General features: G+C 39.0%; 1 protein-coding gene across 9 annotated transcripts in view; it reads left to right on the top strand.

Annotated features, from left to right (window-relative positions):
- flncb (filamin C, gamma b (actin binding protein 280)) overlaps window positions 1–18779 on the top strand; it is a 104917-nt gene that overhangs the window by 29347 nt on the left and 56791 nt on the right. For 8 of the 9 annotated variants that reach the window (XM_036563759.1, XM_036563758.1, XM_036563757.1 and 5 more), the window contains exon 2: window positions 10051–10299. In XM_036563759.1, coding sequence (XP_036419652.1) covers window positions 10051–10299 — 249 coding nt within the window. Of the gene's footprint in view, window positions 1–10050; window positions 10300–18363; window positions 18401–18779 lie in introns of those variants that run through there. The other variant, XM_036563763.1, reaches the window with a different exon arrangement.

Here is an 18779-nt window from a genome sequence, read left to right as displayed (position 1 = left end):
ACCAACTCTCAGTTGTTTTAAAAATACATTAAAAAATACTTGCAAAAACTATAAATACATTGATTTACATTCCTGAAACAAGTTAAACAGGTGTAATTATGTTCTTCTTTTGATGAAACATGCATGTTTCTCTCTCTCAGTTTCTTTCTCCCTTGCCCTTTATCTCTCACTCCACCAAGCCTAAAACAGTCTCTACTGCAGTGAAAGGTCAGATCTGAAAGCTTTTAACATGACACATTTTCTCCAGAAGAGAAGATGCATGTATTTGCGCATCTGTGTGTGTGTAATGTGTGGGCTGTCTGAATGTCTGAATGCTTCTGGAGGCAAACCGTTATTCAACACAGTGGCCATTGTCTCTGCCTCCTCCATGAACATGGTGACCGTTCCAGCTCCTCCAGGCCTGCGGGAAGTGTATTGTTTGTTTGGTCTCCCCAAGCAACACACGACTGTCACCCAAAGCGTCTTATAAACACGCTGGAGGAGCACACTCGAGCAAACTCTCACTACTGAAGAAGAGCTGACTGGCTGCAGCCCAAAACCATTCTTCTTCCTCTTACTGCCTCTCTGAGAGAGTGTGATTGATAGATAGATGGATAGATACACTTTGGTGAAGGGTCAAGGGGCTGGTACAATTCACCTCCTATCAGTCTGAAGCATTTCATTACTACTCACAAAATCACTGCTCAGAGATGAACATTGGATAAAATGATGCATGAATTGAAATTACTTCACTCAGATGTGTACGTCATTTACTTTAGCATCCTGCTTTAGCAGTAGGTGCTGATGTAATCTATTTTATTTATGTGGCAATATTGTACACATCTGAATCCAGTAAATTGAATGTGCACCAACTTACTTAGTCCATTTTCGGCCAACGTTTAAGCAGCAGTAAACAAAAACTACATCTAAGCTAACAATTCGTTTAGCTACAGTCAGTGCATGCCACCTCGCACCCTCCTTTTCCTCAGTGAGAGGGAGAGATACAAAAGTGTTTTGACAAAACCAGCATGAGAATAACTTTTTCCTCAGACTCTACCTCTAACTCTAACTTTCTCACTTTCTCAATGCCTTCTTTCTAAGAAAAGTATGTCAAGAATGTAATAAAGCTTGAAGGAGAAAATGCACCAGCAAAACATTAGAACTGCATTTATAAAAGCTTGTTAAAATATGCATACAGCACTATAATGAACTGTATGGGAAGAACCAGGAGGGAAAAATCTTAATTATTATACCAGTTAGTTCCAGTCTAATCCAGGCTTTCTATATGTGCCAATATATTCCAATAATTGCACTCCAATCTCTTGAACTTAGCAACAACAACAAGCTGTTAAAAAAATAACAGCCACAGCCGAAAACAACAGTAATGAAAGCAAATGACAACGACAGAGAAAATGTAACTACTGCTATTAGCTGATAAAGAACTCAGGATTGTGCTATAACATGAGATTTTGGCTTTGCTGTGCTGATCTACTCTGCCTTCAGCTTCATGCCCACAACTGCAGCACACCAGTGCCAAGATCTCACAGTAAAGCACTCCTTCTTGTGTATTATTGCGTAAATTAAAAAAGATAATGTTATAATGGGCTGGCATTCAATCAGCTATTTGTAACAGTGCACTTTATGCAGTTACTATGTGCTGGTTGTTGTTGTTGTTTACAAGCTCTCTATTATAAATCTGTCTTTTTATGATAAATGAGGTTGTTCAGTAAAGATTCCCATATCATACTCAGAAAAGTGTACTGTGCCATAATCTATCACAATAATTACATAGTATATCACAGTTATGACAACATACATAGCCCCCCCCCCACCCCCCACCCACCACACACATTATGGTGTAAGTAGCAGGTCACCCTGTGTGTGATTGGGGTGGAATTCCAAGAGTGAGTCATTAATGCTGCATCTTCCAGCACCTGTGTGCAGCCTCTGACCAAACCATCACACTTAGTCCACAATGAAGGTTCATTAAGCGCGGTTCATTTTTTCCATAACGATCCAAGTGATTCAGAGAAATCAGAAACAAAATTCATCAGAAGTTAGCAGGAAAGGAGGATTGCTTTCTAATGACTGTGTAGTTGAGATGCGAGGCTGTATTGCAGTGGGGATGTGTGTATGTGGAGGTACTGTAGTCTGGGCTTTGTCCTGTGCTGCACTGATGTAACTGTAATGAGTCTCAGCTCTGCAAACAAAGACCCTCTTTATCACACTCGAAAAGGAATGTGACTAAAGCTGGATGACAAATTTTTCTGTAGTCAGAAGCAAGAGGACTAGATTCGTCTTGTTCTTGTGTGCTGGAGGTGTGTGTGTGTGTAATATGACTCTCAGGGTGTTTGGGGCCTGTTTTCAATAGACAGAGCAAGTAAAACAGTGATAGAAATGTGGAACATGGAGGGTTGTGTAAGTGTGTTTGTCTGTTTGCCAGTTTGTAGTGTGTGTGTGTGTGTGTGTGTGTGTGTGTGTGTGTGCGTGTGTGTGTGTTTGTGTGTGTGTGTGAATATTTTGTCACGTTGTACAGCTGTGTAACATTGTATCCATGCAACAGGTGTTGTTAGACTCAACATCTGTGTAATGCTATTTAATACACTGTGTATATAAAACAGCTGTGTTTTGTGTGTGGCAATGTTTTGTATCTCGCTAGGGCTAAAAGTTGTTCTGCTCTGTATGAAATATATGATTTTCACCCTCATAACCTGCAGCCTAACTTGTCAGTTAACCTATTCATGTCCCGCCTGCAAATGCATTCTTTCACAGCAACCGTTGCTAAGTTAGGCAAGCTTTAAAGAACATTGGCAACAATCGTATTCAAGGTAATGAAAAATTGTAGCACACCACTCAGCATTATAATTTTTTGGATTTTCACCCAATTATCTCCCCAATTTAGTCATCTCCAATTCCACCCGCTAGTTAGGACTCCCCCAATCACACGATACTATCAACGCTAGGAGGACGAAGGCTAACACAGGCTTCCTCGGAGACCTGTGAAACCAGCCACTGCATCTTTTTGAACTGCCGCTCATGCAACGTCGTTGGACAGCTGAACGCGCTCGGAGGAAAGCGCCAACCGCCAGATCTGTTACGTCAGCTAACAGGTGCCTGCGCTGACTAGCATCGCGTTAAGTGATGGGGGGAGAAGGAGGGGCCATCCTACCCACCCAGAGAGAGCAAGGCCAATTGTGCTCTCTTGGACTCCCGGCTACGGATGGCTGTAGCATCACCAGGGATCGGACTCGTGATCCCCTGATGACAGGGCCAACGCTTAGACGGTTGCGCCGCTCGGGAGCCCTAAATGGTTTTTTATTTTAAAGTGCCTTCCCCCCCTTGAACCTTTCCACATTTTTTGTGTTAGAACCTGGAATTAAAATGAACTTGTTTATGATTTTTACCATTTGATTCACACAATATGTCTTAATGTACGAGAGTGCAAAATATGTTTTTCATTATGATATTTTTAATACAGATTTTTTTTTTAATTCTAAATCTGACATTTGTTGGTTGTTTGCTTTCACCCCCATGGGATAAAATTGGGTAGATCCACCATTGGTGGCAATTACAGCCACAAGTCTTATGAGATACGTCATTGTCACCCTTGATATCCTGATATTTTTGCCCATTATTATAGCAAAAAAAAGCAGCGATAGGATGGGGACTGTTGGTGAACAACAGTCACAAATTCTCAGTCAGATTAGGGTCTGGGCCATTCTAACTCATTCAGGTTCTTGGATTTGAACTACTCTAGTGTAGCTTTGGCAGTATGCTTAGGGTAAGTGTAATGTTGGAAGGCGAACCTCCACCCTTGTCTCTAGTCTCTTGCAGACTGAAACAAGTTTTCTTCTACAATTGCCTTGTATTTGGCCCATCCATCATGCTCTCAACTCTGATCAGTTTCTCAGTCTCTGCTGATGAAGGTCATCCCCACAGCATCATGCAGCATCTACCACCACCATGCTTTACTGGGAGGATAGTAGTGTTGAGTTTCTGTCCAACTTAAGGCCAGAATGTTACATTTCTAGTCTCATGACTCCAGAGAGCCTTTTTCCACATGTTTGCTGAGTCTTCAGCAAGCCTTTGGGCAAATTCCATATGGGTTTTAAATGGCTTTTTTAAAGCAATGGCTTTCTTCTCTCTACTCTTTCATAAAACCCAGCTTTGTGGAGTATCCAGGCTATGGTCGTAATATACAATACTTGTGCAAACTTATGTTTTTTATTTGCAAATAATTTTGCAAACTATATTAATTTTCCTGATTCAAAACTTTGGGTGATTTTAATTTAGATTGATTACATAAAATCCCCTTTAAGGCATTTTCAATTCCAGGATGTAAAACTACAAACATTGGAAAAGGGAGGTGAAGGAGTATTGTGCTAAAATCAGAGAGCGACCTTCATTTATACAGTTTCCTTTTAATATGGCTCCAGCCGGATTTACAAGTTATTCATTTTTCAGGAGATATTTCTGAGGAGGAAAAGAAGTGAAAAGATAAAAATAGCAGTTTATAAAACCCATGGATATAAATGTAATGTATAAAAAATACATTAAAAAATACAGAGAAAATAGTACTCCTAACAGGTGCTGGAGACCTGGTAGACCACCAAAATTGTCAGATAAACAGCACTTAAAGTTTTCATCTTTGAGAGAGAGAGGAGAATATCAAGCTGCTTCAGACCTGAAAACATCCACAGATGTTTCTATCCATTCCTCCACTGTGAGAACTCAATTTGGGTCTGAAAGGATTTGTAGCTGTCAAGACGTCCTCACTGAGAAAAGAAAATAGACACATCAAACGAAGAAGCTGCTGGTGTTCCAAAACATTTGACTGGCCATCCCAGAGTCCAGACCTCAACATCTTTGAATGTGTTTGGAATTAGTTGGATCATGAGCAGCAGAAAATGCAGCTAATTTCTAAGACTGAACTTTAGAGGTGTGAAAAAATATCCCAGCAGATTTCTTTTAAAAGTTGAAAGGAAGTCTCCAAAAAAGAATGGAAAAATGGCTTCTGTGTAATTTTTTGTTAAATTGGAAATGTAACAGATTGGAAATTAATGAAATAGGTAGGTATGTGTGTGAAAGGTCACACTATTAGGATAGAGTGGTTGTAGCTTTTCTTTTGTGATTGAGCCTGGTGGCAAAACATACCTAGTTTCATATAACCACATTATCCAGCCCAGTAGAGCAGCATTTTAAACTGGTAAGTCGATGTTATGGAGCGAATCTAAACAAACGTTCTACAGTTTTTCGGTAGGTTAAACGAGATTTTTGCCAATGTTCTGTAAAGCTTGTCCAACCCAGCAACAGTAGCTCTGAAAGAACACATTTGTGGGTGGAGCAAGGTGAGTTCTTCATGTGTTTCACTCATTTAGCATTCTGATAGGAATCCATCTCTTAATCGAGCACAGAAAGTATAACTCGCTGTAAAAGCCAAGTACGTGAAAGATTCACCAATCAAGGATCAAAGAGTGAAATAATGGAAATATTGACAAAGGCCTTGCCTTGTGAAGATGAGAAAGATAGCGGAGACAGACAGAGAGAGAGACAGAGACAGAGATATGCTTGATCTGGTTTGGCAGTAATGTTAGATTGGAGGGATCTGAGCGCATTGAATTTGCTCTTGGAGAGCAGGCGGCAGTGTTCAGTGCAGACAGCTCCACTGGGGGCTTCACTGAAGTCTGGTTTAGATTCCTGTACGTGTGTATGTGTGAGTGTGTTTTATTTAAACTGACCTCATTCTGTGGAGCCAGGGTTAAATGACATCAGCCCTTGGGCTCTGCTCCGAGGCTCAGTCGTGTCCATCTTGATTCATGTTCCTCTCTGGAGTCCAGAATTCTACACTGACAGGCTAACCACAGCATAGGACAGCTCAGCACGCTGGCGGGTCACCACTACTCAGTCTGTTTACCACATTTCTGCCACATCAAGATCAGGACTGGTATAAAATGCTCTATATGTCTGCATACAGTGGAGTATGTGGAATATAAATATGCACATTATTTAAAAAAATGTGTTGCAAGTGTAGACATGTAAGAATTGACCTGTCCATGCTTGCCCTTTGTCCATAGTTATAGTGAAGTTGGACCATTCAGTCTAGAGAGAAACTGTAGAACACAGCTGTGTTTCTCAAAACGCTTCAAAATACTAGGGATACAGCGATATGGGAATTCTGGGCCGATGCTGATTTACGATATTTTTTGGATATCTGCTGATGCCAGTAAACATTTGAAAAGTTTAATTCCAAAATGCTGCATATCCATTTGTAATAGTTTTGGATATAACAAGTTTTTAAAATTAATAACAGCTGATAACGACAAACATATTTTTATTTGTATCATAATATAGCACTGATATTTCTTGTATGTGTACCAACTCCCAAAACCATTTGTAATGGAAAAAAAGACATTTCTGCAACACATTTTGGATCAAACCCCTTTATTTGTGCAACGTAGGTTTGGGAATGCAATAAAATGAATAAAATGCACTTTAATTCATGTAAATATTCATCAAATATCAATTTGAAATATCAGCCAAATCCAAACATCTGCCGATGCCGTCACTTTTTTGAAAGCATTTATGTGCTGATACTGATGTGGTACACATCATACCATCTATGTTACAAAATAGCAGGGTTTTGAGTGTGTTATTCATTTCAAATGGTATTTATTTTGCATGCATGTGAAAAATCACACTGTCAAGAAAGATTGAGTGTAGTTTAGTCATGTTTTGTCATGTTTTTAAGAGGTTTTTAGGGATCAACATCTGGTCCACAGGCTTTAAGCAGAAAGTTCACCGGCTTTAGCCAACATCACTAGACACTATAAAATAGCTGAAGTTACTGAGATTTGCAGGCAACATTTTGCCAGTCATATTGGCAATATATTCATTGACATTTCAGCAAAAACAGAATGAGCCCCAACAAGAAGCAACATAAAGCCATGCAAAGTATCTACAGAGTCAGTCATGCTTGCTGTAGCCGTAATGCAAAGTGAGATTACATGACATAAACTCAGTTGGACATTTCAAGTGCAAACAAAATAAACATCTAGTTTACACTAGTACACCAGTAAATGTAAGCATTTTGACCAAAACTGAGCTGTGAACTGTAATTTAAATTAGGTGGAATGGGATTTTTGCTAACACAGAAGTGGGTAGTACATTTACTCAACAAGTAAATTAAAATTTACTTACAAGTAAATTTTGATGCATCTGTACTATCTTGAATATTTTCAAATGAAAATACAATTCATTTTTATTCTGCTCAAGTACAGTCGTATGCAAAAGTTTGGGCACCCCGATCAAAAATGTTTTGTTGATTATCTAAGTGGAAAAAAGTTAATACATCCTCTACAGGAAACAGTTGCTGTTTATTTGCTGAATATAGCATATTAAAAAAAAAACAAAACAAAAAAAAAACTTATCTTACATTTTATTTTATATAATTGTTTAATTTCATCAAATAATACATACATACATACATACATCGTCTAAACCGCTTATCCTTCTGGGTCGCGGATCAAATAATAATGATAATAAAAAATAAAAACACCTTTGTGACTGGTTACACCTCTGACTTTTGAGGTGTATCATTTTATTTCGGACTAAAAGAGAACAATAGATCCTAACATACTTCAGTTCCTAGACTCATACATGCTGGATGTATGCTAAAGGTTCCACTGCAGTTCTTTAAGTTAATTAGTACTTCATTAGTTTTGGCCTGGTACTTTTTTCACTTCTACTCAAGTTATTTTTTGGGAAGGTACTTTTACTTGAGTCATTATTCCTCTGATATAGCATCTACTTGAATATGGGCTTAGGCTACTATGCGCTTGTCCAACCTCGCAACAGCTGCTACAAAAGAAAGCAGTTGTGGACAGAGCAATTATGAGTTACCGTGAGATCAGAAACAAGAGACTGGTAGTAAAAGTAGAAATCAACCTCTGGATGAGCGCAGATACAAAAAGAGAATATTGCACAATGGAAAAGTCACATATGAGCCAGCAATAACCCACTGCAGTATTCCCTAACTGATGGACCCAGATGTTATGAACGTTTAGTCCTGGAAAACGTATCAACACAGCAGGCAAAGCAAGCAGTAAAAGTCTCAGAATAGATGATCATATGATGACGACCCAGAGAACCCACACGCAAATGCACACACACACACACACACACACACACACACACACACACACACACACACACAGACTGTACTATACACAAACTGGCAGAGAGGAGTCAGGGCAACACAAACACAGATGTTGTAGTTATCACAGGAGGAGCGGATCAGGGATGTATCTCATTAAAACAGTGCCCTGCTCTGTGCTATTGTTTGAAGGCCTGTTTGTTTTTGCTGAGGAATGAAGCCTCAGCTGCTTTTGGCTGTATGTGCAGGTAAACCGCCGGGTGAGAAATACTGGAACCTGTTGTTAACATTACATTCTTACATTAGCACTGAGTCACTCTCTTCTCCCCTTTCCCCCCATACTGCAGTGTGCAGTCCAGCTTACACTACCATTCAAAAGCTTGGAGTCGCTTGTCATAATAATAATTGCTGCTATTTTGTTCAATGATAACTTATGCGGTGTACTATATACACTGGACACCATGAGCTAATTTAAGATGTTTCATTCAATATTTCTTTTTTTGGAACACAAAGTTATTAAATTACAAATTATATATTGTAATTATCTATTTTTAGACGTTTCTTGATTATCTGCCTCAAAATGTATTCAGCACTTTTTATGCATTCTGGATTTTATTTTTATTATAACTTTCTACAGCTCTGTTCGTCATGCTGGACGCATCTAAAAGTTCTACATTTTTTACAGCTTCCATCAAATTAGCTGAAACCTATGAAGTTCTAGAGTAAAGGTTTTTGTGTATTTACATTTACATTTACATTTACAGCATTTAGCAGACACTCTTATCCAGAGTGATTTACAAAAAGTGCTTTGTTGTCCACCTAGAGAAAGTATCTTTGCTAGTTACAAATAGGCTAGAGAGAAGGTTAGTCCTGAACTCAGATATTGCCAGAAACAACAGCCCATGTTGATAGACAGAGAAAATGGAATAGAATTAAACACAGCGCAGTGCAATGCATTTTAATAAGTGCCGTACATTACATTACAATAAATACTTAACTCAGTGCTCACTTAAGTGCTGTAAATGTATATGTATCATATTTTGTAACATAATGTTTTATTATGATTTTGTTATGAAAACAGTGATTCTAATCACTTATAGTGATTTCAAGCTTTTGAGTGGTAGTTTAAGTCTGCTCAGAAACATTTTATATTATACACTAAATTATTCTTCTGGCTAGGCCAGGGTAATTTACTTTTGAGTATGGAGTTAATATTAATAGTTAATTCTGATATGCCATTTCTCTCAAATGTTGGAATTCTGAAATGTTGTAATTTACACAAGGACTTTTTGTTCTACATGTTCTACGTTTTTTCCACAATGTTTCATTTTTTGGATATTTATATGAAGCGTAAATACCCAAACAGGATTGAAAGATTAATATATATTTTTTTAATTTAACAATTTGAAAGACTGCAATTTTTTTTTATCACAACAGTTGTCATTTTAATTATAGCCTAGATTGTCAAGAAATTTTAAGTTGGAAAATGTAGCCGAATATCGCAGAACTGCCTGCAGATGAATTAGACCAGAAGCATAAGCAACCAAGCATAATGTGTACATGACAACACAGCTACAGCCAACCGGCCCTCTTGTAAACTATGTTCCGTGTTAAAAGAAGCCTAAAAAAGTTGACATGCTGGCCTTCCTGGCCACAAAGACAGGCCTTTGGGTGTTTGCATAAAACATCTTAAGTACTTATGTAAGTTAAATGCCTAATTGATACATTTAAAGTTTATATTTATATTTTGCTCTTTCTGTTTACATTCATTCTTTTTTTTTTCACTTTCCACTTAAACATTTCCCTGAGGAGATTACAGTACGCAAAGTAAATTTACAACTTTGTATGATCAACATTTTTGAAAAATATTTCCAGGGTTTACTTGACTTTAACAGTTCTTTGCCCATTTCTGTCTGCAGACAGTAAAGCAATAGTGGACGGCAACCTGAAGCTGATCCTGGGGCTGATTTGGACGCTCATCCTGCACTACTCCATCTCCATGCCCATGTGGGAGGACGAAGACGACGAAGATGCCAAGAAGCTCACCCCCAAGCAGCGCCTTCTGGGCTGGATCCAGAACAAGGTTCCCCAGCTACCCATCAACAACTTCCACCGGGACTGGAGGGACGGCAAGGCGCTGGGCGCCCTGGTGGACAACTGTGCCCCTGGTGAGTAAATGAGTTCCATTCAAGAGCCATGCGAGGGACGAGTGCTGACCCACGACATGTTTTTCCCTTTCACGTCTTGCTGAGTGGAGGGGGAGTAGATACTGTGCTGTTTTTGCGTTGTCATGTTAGATGACCGGCAAACAGGATATTGTTTTGTTTTTAATGGAGCAAGACAGAAAATTCCACCACCACCAGCGGCAGCGGCAGGGTACCACAGCAGTTAGTGGAACGTTCCAGCAAGGGTTCAATTTTCCCAACTTTCGTGGTGATGAAATAAACCGGATGTTGATTTTTTCGGGAGCCATGGACGACAAGCGCCTCATTGTTAAAGTCCAGCTGCACCCAGTATTATACAACAAAATGTTAAAAGAGCACAGAGCATCCTGCTCCCTGTTTCCCACCTTAAATAAACATTAGACACTGCTAAAGCTTTCCTATGTTAATGATTTTTGCCATAGCCATCATCACCATGGCAAGGTCTCCCTGGCTGCATGCCAGCATTACTGCTTTGAGACATGGAAAAGCATTTTTTTTTCAATGGCAACATTGAAATTGGCCTGCCTGTTATAGAAGAAAGGCCTACAGCTATTTTGGATGCAGAACATCTGAAATTTGTGTTTAATCACTCAGGTCAAATTCAGGTCAAATAATTATGGAGTATTATGGCCAGAATTAAAAAAAAATAAATAAATAACATAAATAAGAATGAATGAAAGCATCTGGGAACCATTTAGAATAATGTAACTGCATAATGATAACTGGTAATGATAACGATAAAGTATTTATTTAAACAATGCATGTGTGAAAGTTTTAGATTGATAAAATAACATTTTATTTGATTTCTTTAAATAAATTTTAAAGACAAACATCAGTTCATTAAAATGGGCATCATTAACCAGTGTGTCATAAAGACCCATCCACTTGTTTCTAAATCAGCTTTCAAAAGCCATTCTCATGCTAGATTTGTCAAAGTTTGAATTACAGTAGTGTTTAGGCTGCAGACAAACGTGTGCTAAAGGGACGCTCTGGTTCCAACATCAGGTAAAGCTGGACCAAAGTTAGCAATACTGCATAAAAAATGCTGAATAAAGTGCAGAATAGTAAAACAGCTAATAGCTGCATCTGTAGGTTAACGGACTAAAGACTGTGTGTCCCTGGATTCCTGAGTGTTTCCTTGCACGGCAGAGTGGACTGTGAATTAATTAATTCATTTAATGAGCTTAAACTGGTTTAACCTGAACATCTGCATTGAGTAGAAGAGCTGGCCTCAAACAATGCAAACCAATCCAAACCAAAACCTATGAAATACAAGCTCGTATTTCAGCGCAGTCTTACATGGAATCGCTGTGGAATTGGTTTCCTGTTGTGCAGTATTTCCTCACTAATAAAGTACTTTGGACTTTGTATGTAGCAGAAAAACTGATGTCTGTTCTCTCCTCCTGCCTTTTCAATTTATTTCAGGCACAGTCCTCAACTCGTCGATTGATGCCCACAGCATCGACTTGTGGATTTATAAGTTGCCTTTATTAATTGGCTAATTGACTTGCTTATGCAACTAGGGCTTAACAATTTTGGTAAAATATCTAATTGCAATTTTTCTGACCAATATTGCAATTATGATTTAAATTGCTAATGTTTCCTATAAAGTGATGTACGGGCCTTTTTTTTGGCTGAGAAGACCAGCGCGTACTTTTTTTGGCATGGGGCTTGAATGCCTAACACAGTGCTCCAGCCTGCCAGTTATTTGTGGTTGTGGTGTCACAACACACAGATGTTTGGTTGCCTCTGATTTGTAATTGTGTTAAATTTACCCACTTAAAACTTGCAATGTATCAACACTGATGCTTAAAAAAGGTGGTTCTTCAAGGGTTCTTTAGTGGAGAAAATGTTTTTTATAGAACCATGAACACAAAGAACATTTTGCATGATTAAATGGTTCTTTGCATTGTGATATGTTTTTTCAGATTCATAGAGAATATGTAAATGGTTCTGTGTAGCACCAAAAAGGGTTCTTTTTGTATTGTTACAAGCTTGATATTGTAAAAATAGAAGAACTTTTTTTTTTCAAAAAGAACCATATACAGCATATTCTCCATCAATCTTAAGAACCATTTCACCATGCAAAGTACCCTTTAATCATGCAGGGTTCTTTGAGTGTTCATAGTTCTATACAGAACCATTTTCTTAAAGAACCCTTGAAGAACTGTCTTTAAGAAGAGTGGTGTTGATAATAGGCTGTATAACTATTACAAAAATTGCAGCTGTTGCGATTTGAAAATTGCATTCTTTCAAATTGCGATTTCCATATTAAACACGATTAATCTTTCAGCCCTGTATGCAACCCCTAATGTGGACTTCCTCCCTTAGGATCATGCACATGGTGGTCTGTACATAATGAAGCTTTGTGGCTCACAACAGATTACAAATCATTACAGAATACCCTGAGTGAGGAAAATGGAGAGCATGAGACCTGATCACTTCTGTCCAGTGCAATTCATAAATCAGATTGCTCAGGGTCAGTTAAGGACAAAGTGAGTGGAAAAGCATGAACAGAGTGGTGGAAAGGTCAAGTGCTTGCACATGTGTGTGTGTGTGTGTGTGTGTGCGTGTGGACATGGATTTAGCTCTGTCCAATATGACTTTTTTTTCACTACTCATGGCTCCAGCCTGTGCTCACTACACCAGGTGCTGTGTCCTTGTGCGTAAGCTTTGGATCTTGCCAGTAGTTTCTGAGTGTTAGTCCTGCTATAAATTCCTGAGTCACAGATGTGCTGATTCAATTCTGTGGTAATTTTTGAGGCTGTGTTTTATTGGTGTTTAGCAACAATGCTGTTAACTGCCGATCTTCTCTGCTGACGCAGTTTGCTCATGTTTCGCATATGCTGTCATAATTTACATATCTGTAAAGGTCTCAGAATAGATGATCATATGATGACGACCCAGAGAAACTCACACGCATACACACACACACACACACACACACACACAGACTGTACTATACCCAAACTGGCAGAGAGGATCTGCAAATAATTATGAACTTTTTTATCGCTGTATCTGAAATTCAGGAACCTACTATTTGGCCTCTTTAAAATATGGTTAACTGGTTGCTTTGACAACTCACGTAGAAAAGTGCTGATTGCCAGACATCTTTTATAGCTGACACATAGTGCTAACTGGCTTTCAGCTTAATATAACACACCTGTGGTACTGCTTCTTGTTATTTCAAAATCTTTTTAATATGATGTTTCAATTCTGTTGTCTGTATCCTTTATATGCATCTTTTTTTTCACAGCTGTGGCATTCAAAGAGATGAAATGAGATGGGATTTTTTCAGGTTTAATATTAGTCCTTGTGTTGCACTGGATCCAGCCTGGATCTCACCAGACAGCTGCCCAGCATCTGGTTCCCTCTTCCTGGAGAAGGAATCTTACATCTAGCTCATGGCATGGAGCTCATTTCTTTGGTTAGGCTCTCAATAGCTCAGATCTGGCTTACGTACAAGCTTTGATCACAGTGACAGAGAATTGGATGAGTGGATAAAAAGGAAGGGAAAGGGACAAAGAGGGATATTGCCGTCTTATTCTCTGGAGACTTGCATGCTGTGATTACACTTGGATCTCAAATGCTTAGCAACTACATACTGAACTTGTTTTGCTGACAAGACTTTTAGGTCCGAAGTAATTTTTATCAATGAAAGTTTGTTTTATATTTTCCAGATAATTTAAATACATAAATTGTAGCCTGTGTCTATAGCTCAGTTAAAGTGACATGCAGGCCTAAAACTAGCATTTACTGTGTTATTTATCATGTTATTCCAGTTTTCTCTAGCCTTATAATTATTTTGACAGAATTTGTGATTTTATATCATTTACCTGTTTTCATTAATCAATGTTCTGTCACTATAATACCCAACATGCATTTCACAAATACATCATATAACCATTGGGAGTCCTTAGTCCTGACTGCTGGCCTAGCTGCAGAGCTATAGGTTAATAAATACAACCAAGCCAGCATTAGTGGAACTTAGTTGTGGATTGTAGCTTAATTTAGCACAAAATGTTTATCCTTTCAACCAGAGAAAGGAAGGCAGAATGAGGTACTGATATAGCCAGATTGCTACTTTGCTAACTTTAGAGGTTAGCATGTTATCTTCCTCATCTTTAGTCATTTTTGTCATCCGTGCCCTCCATTGTTGCTATGATAGGCAATTGCCACAATTATACAATTGTGATAGGGCTTGCTATCAGTAGTATTAGCTATCTGACTTTCTTTGGCAGTTGCCAGCTAGCGAAAAGAAAAGTCCACTCCCAAAAGTCCACTCCAAAGCAGTTGCAGTTTTCTAAGTATCTCCCACCTTCAATATACATCATCAGAAGGGGGTTTTCCTAGTCTTTAACCCCTTACATGGCCAGGGCCTGCTGGCAGGCCCAAGGTTTCATTAGCCTACTTACTTCTATGACCTAAGAGTAGCTCAACCAGTTTACATTGAAGTCAGTGTAGTTACTGAATAATAAGCCTTAGTACGTTATAAGGGGGTTTAAGGGGTTAAACTGGACCATTTTGCTCTAGAAACTACTGCAGAACCACTGTAGTATGTGAGTGGGCTTGTTTACATAAGATGTAGCAGCTTTTCATTTCGGTTGGAGTGTCTCTTTAAGCTCTGCAGTTAAATAACTCCCTGGTATTAGAAGCAGTGTGTGTGTGCAAAAATGTTTATTGGTAATCAAATGAAATCCTGAGATGTGGAGAGGTCACATCTCGCACACAATAGCTTGATTGATTCTCTTGTAATGGACCTCCAGCCTGGTGGAACTGAGACTCTAGGCAGCAGGGGGTTGGATTTATGGGATTGTATTGGGTGGATGAAGGCTATAAAGTGTGTTTGCCTGCTGCCAAATCCCTCACAGCACTGAATTACACAGCACAGTTCAGCTGATACACTCCACCCATGTGGCTAATGTGTCGTCATCATCAGTAGACACTGAATGCTAGCTTGTATCAACAGTCTGTTGTCTCTCTACCTATTCCTGGGTTAATGAGTGCATTAGAGCATACCGAATCATAGGCTCACTAATAATAATCCAGGAACTCTGGGAAATTTAGCATTGCTGATTAGTGCTAGCCTTTTGACCCTACTCTGGGACTCATTAGGGGCCCACTCACTGTAGCAGGCGTGGGGCTGTTTTTTGGATGGTACAGGTGTTTGTATGTATATAGAGCTCTGGCCTGGTTAATGAGCTGCTGCTTTATACTGTAACAGCATGGAAAGTGTCAGAGGCGAGCGCAGCAAACACGATTAAGTGAAAACACATGCTGCTTTAAGAATTCTCTGCCAGCACACACTGCACTTTATCCTACCTCTTGTGTGTGTGTGTTAGGCATGGTCTGAACAGCATTTTACAGACTTCAAGGACGTGTTAGTGCTTCAGAATAAGTACTCGAATAGTTGTTCTCAAAACCACCCTTAAAACAAAATATTTGTTTCATAAGTAAATGGAATTTTAAGTATGTTCGTTCCTTTTTTGTTCATCCCCAAAGGTGCCGAGTAACAGATGTCCTGTAACATTGTGAGTCTGACTAGATTTTTGCTTAATTACAATTGTATGCAAAAAGTTGGGCACCGCTGGCCAAATTATGTATTTTGTCAAACCAGATATGGATATTCTGTAGATGTTAATGCAGTTACTTTATATTTGATTAAGATAAAACAGAAAAAATAGAATAACAATTGTGGTATGCGTACGAGCTTGGACACTCTACTAAGTCAGTACTTTATAACACACCCTTTGGCAGATATCACAGCTTACAAAAGCTTTGTGTAGCCAGCCAGGGGTCTTTCTGTTCTTGTTTTAGTAATTTACTCCCACTCGTCCTTGCAGAACATCTTTGGATCTGTGATATTTCTGCAGCATCCTGCGTGCACAGCAACTGTATTTATTGATCTACACACAGGTTTTTAATTGTGCTCAAGTTAAGGGACTGAGAGGGACATTCCAAAAGCTTCATCTTTCCATTTCTTGAAGTCGTTTATGGTGGATTTTGAGGTTTGAATCCTTCTCTTTTTGGATCCTTGTCCTTGCCAGCCTCTTACCACACCAAAGCAAGATGGATCCATCCACATACTTAACAGTTGGCAAGGTGTTCTTTTCATCAAATGCTTTTTTCTCTAAACATACATTTGGTGATTGTGGCCTAAGAATTTCATTTTTTTTGTCGTCTGGGCAGTCGTGGGCTGGAGGTTAGGGAACCAGCCTTGTGACCGGAAGGTTGCCGGTTTGATCCCCTGAGCCGACAGGACATGACTTAAGTGGCCTTGAGCAAGGCACCTAACCCCCAACTGCTCTCCGGCTCTGTGGATAGGGCTGCCCACCGCTCTGGGCAAGTATGCTCATTGCCCCCTAGTGTCTGTGCATTCACTAGCATGTATGTGGGTGTTTCATTGCTTTCATTGCATTCAATAAACTGTTATTAAAACATTATTTTGTGCACTAAAAGGCTGACACAGCATTACCTCAACAGCTTTTGCTTTTTCTATAAAAGGCTACAAAAACAAATAAATATTGATATAGTTTTTATATAGGCACACAAACAATTAAGTGTTTTTCTTCATTTATTTTTTGTTTGTTTAGTTATTTAATATGTTTGTTGTAACGGTAGCCATTACAGCCTTACACACTTAAAACTCAGTGCTGAATGTGAATATATTTTATGCATTTTTACAGGTTTATAGTTCAGGCTGGAGTGTTTTTTGAGCTGTTTGTTTTGCAGTTTTTGTAATTGGCCATTTAGCCAAACACTCATCCCTCCTGTGGGAGTGCAGGGTTCAATCCCAGCACAGAGGAGCACTCATTAGGCTTATAATGGGTTGTGATGTCATGATGTGTCTTTAGCGCTGTGCGTCTGAGCTATTTAATCTGTTTGTAATCGCAGCTCTTAGCGATGTGATTATTGCAGTGATAATAAAAATTGATTTATTGTGCTGCCCTGGTCGTGGGAAAGGTTTCCTTCTGATGACTCTTCCATACAGATCATGCTTGTGCATGCAGTGTTGCACGGTAGAACTGTGCACCACCACTCCTCAGGTTCGTCACCTGAATGTCATCCAACTCTGAAACAATAGCCAAACAAATTACCTCTAATTTGGCTATTTCTCTTTGCTTAAATGCTATTTAATGGTTTCTTTCACTAACTTGTTACAGTCTTTCAAAGAAAAGGGGGGAACTGGAAAGTTGGGAAAGTGTGGTAGTGCTTAATCTTTAGCTAAGATTACCCAGGTAGGCTAATGGATCATTAGGTAACTGCTGTTTTTCCTGGTTTTATGATAAAATGTTTTATTTAAAGCAGTGACAAATAAGCTACTCTCTCTGAATTGTTAGGCATCCACATAAGTGTTCTAGAGTTCTGTTGGGGTCTACAGCATTAATAGAAGATGAAGCTTCTCAATACTAAATAAGGAAGCACATACCAATATAATATATGAGTATTCTAGTTATTCGGGCCAGCCCTAGTATTTGAATGTGTACGTGTGCATATGTGAATGAGTTTTATATAGGAGCTTCAGGGTGAAGGGCCTTGTGATGTGTTAGTTATAGCTGAGACTAAGTGAATAAATATGTAACTTCCCCATTTATTTTCATTATGTTTACTTTTTCTACTTTTAATACAGTCATTGTTTCCCCCACTTCACTCCCGTTTAGATCTAAATGCCACTCTGGGCCTATAGAAGGGTGTGATAAACCTCCAGTTTTATCAGTTTTGGCAGCAGGAGGTGAGCCATTCAAACTAATAGCAGGTCTGTGTGAGTATGGAGCTCTAGAGGGTCAAACTATGCACAAAGCTGTTTCTGATATATGGGTTTGGCAGCAGCAGTGGAGTCTCGTGGTTTGAGGGTCTCTAGTTTCGCTCGAACCAAACTCCTCTCACACTCTGCCAGGCTGTTATCAAGTGTCCAATAACCTCACACCTCTGTTTTTATACAACCTTAGATAGAAGCTAGCATTTTCTTAAGGAAGCTGTTCTGTAACTTTAGAGTGCCTGGATCCCTTAACTGGGAAAGAATAGAGATGAAGACATGGGAAAATGTTTGCTGATTCTGTATCAGGTCTGAATAACTCAATATGATTGCATTTGTCTTCAGGTTTGGAGAATGTTGTAGAATGTGCACAGTGGATCACTTTCTGCTTGCCTGCTTGCTGACTGTTCCCATGATGAATTAGACTTCAGTCTCTGCATTTTCAGACAGAACCCGGTATTGAAATCACCTGTGGTAGGCAGAAAATGGGAATTGGTTGCCAAAATATTCAGCTTATTTTTCAGGAGCTTCTGAAAGTTTAGTCTAAGATTATTCCATGATGGTAGTGCCTTTTAAAAAGAAAATGTAGTTCAGGTGCAAATAGAAAAAAACTGATATCTTAGAGGATCTGTCAGTTTGACTGTGAAGCAAATTATTAAAGCTGTATTAGCTTGTTTGTTTTGACCAT

Source organism: Colossoma macropomum, unplaced genomic scaffold, assembly GCF_904425465.1.
Source record: "Colossoma macropomum unplaced genomic scaffold, Colossoma_macropomum, whole genome shotgun sequence".
In the NCBI taxonomy this organism is placed as follows: domain Eukaryota; kingdom Metazoa; phylum Chordata; class Actinopteri; order Characiformes; family Serrasalmidae; genus Colossoma; species Colossoma macropomum.
This window is presented reverse-complemented; position numbering and strand designations above follow the sequence as displayed.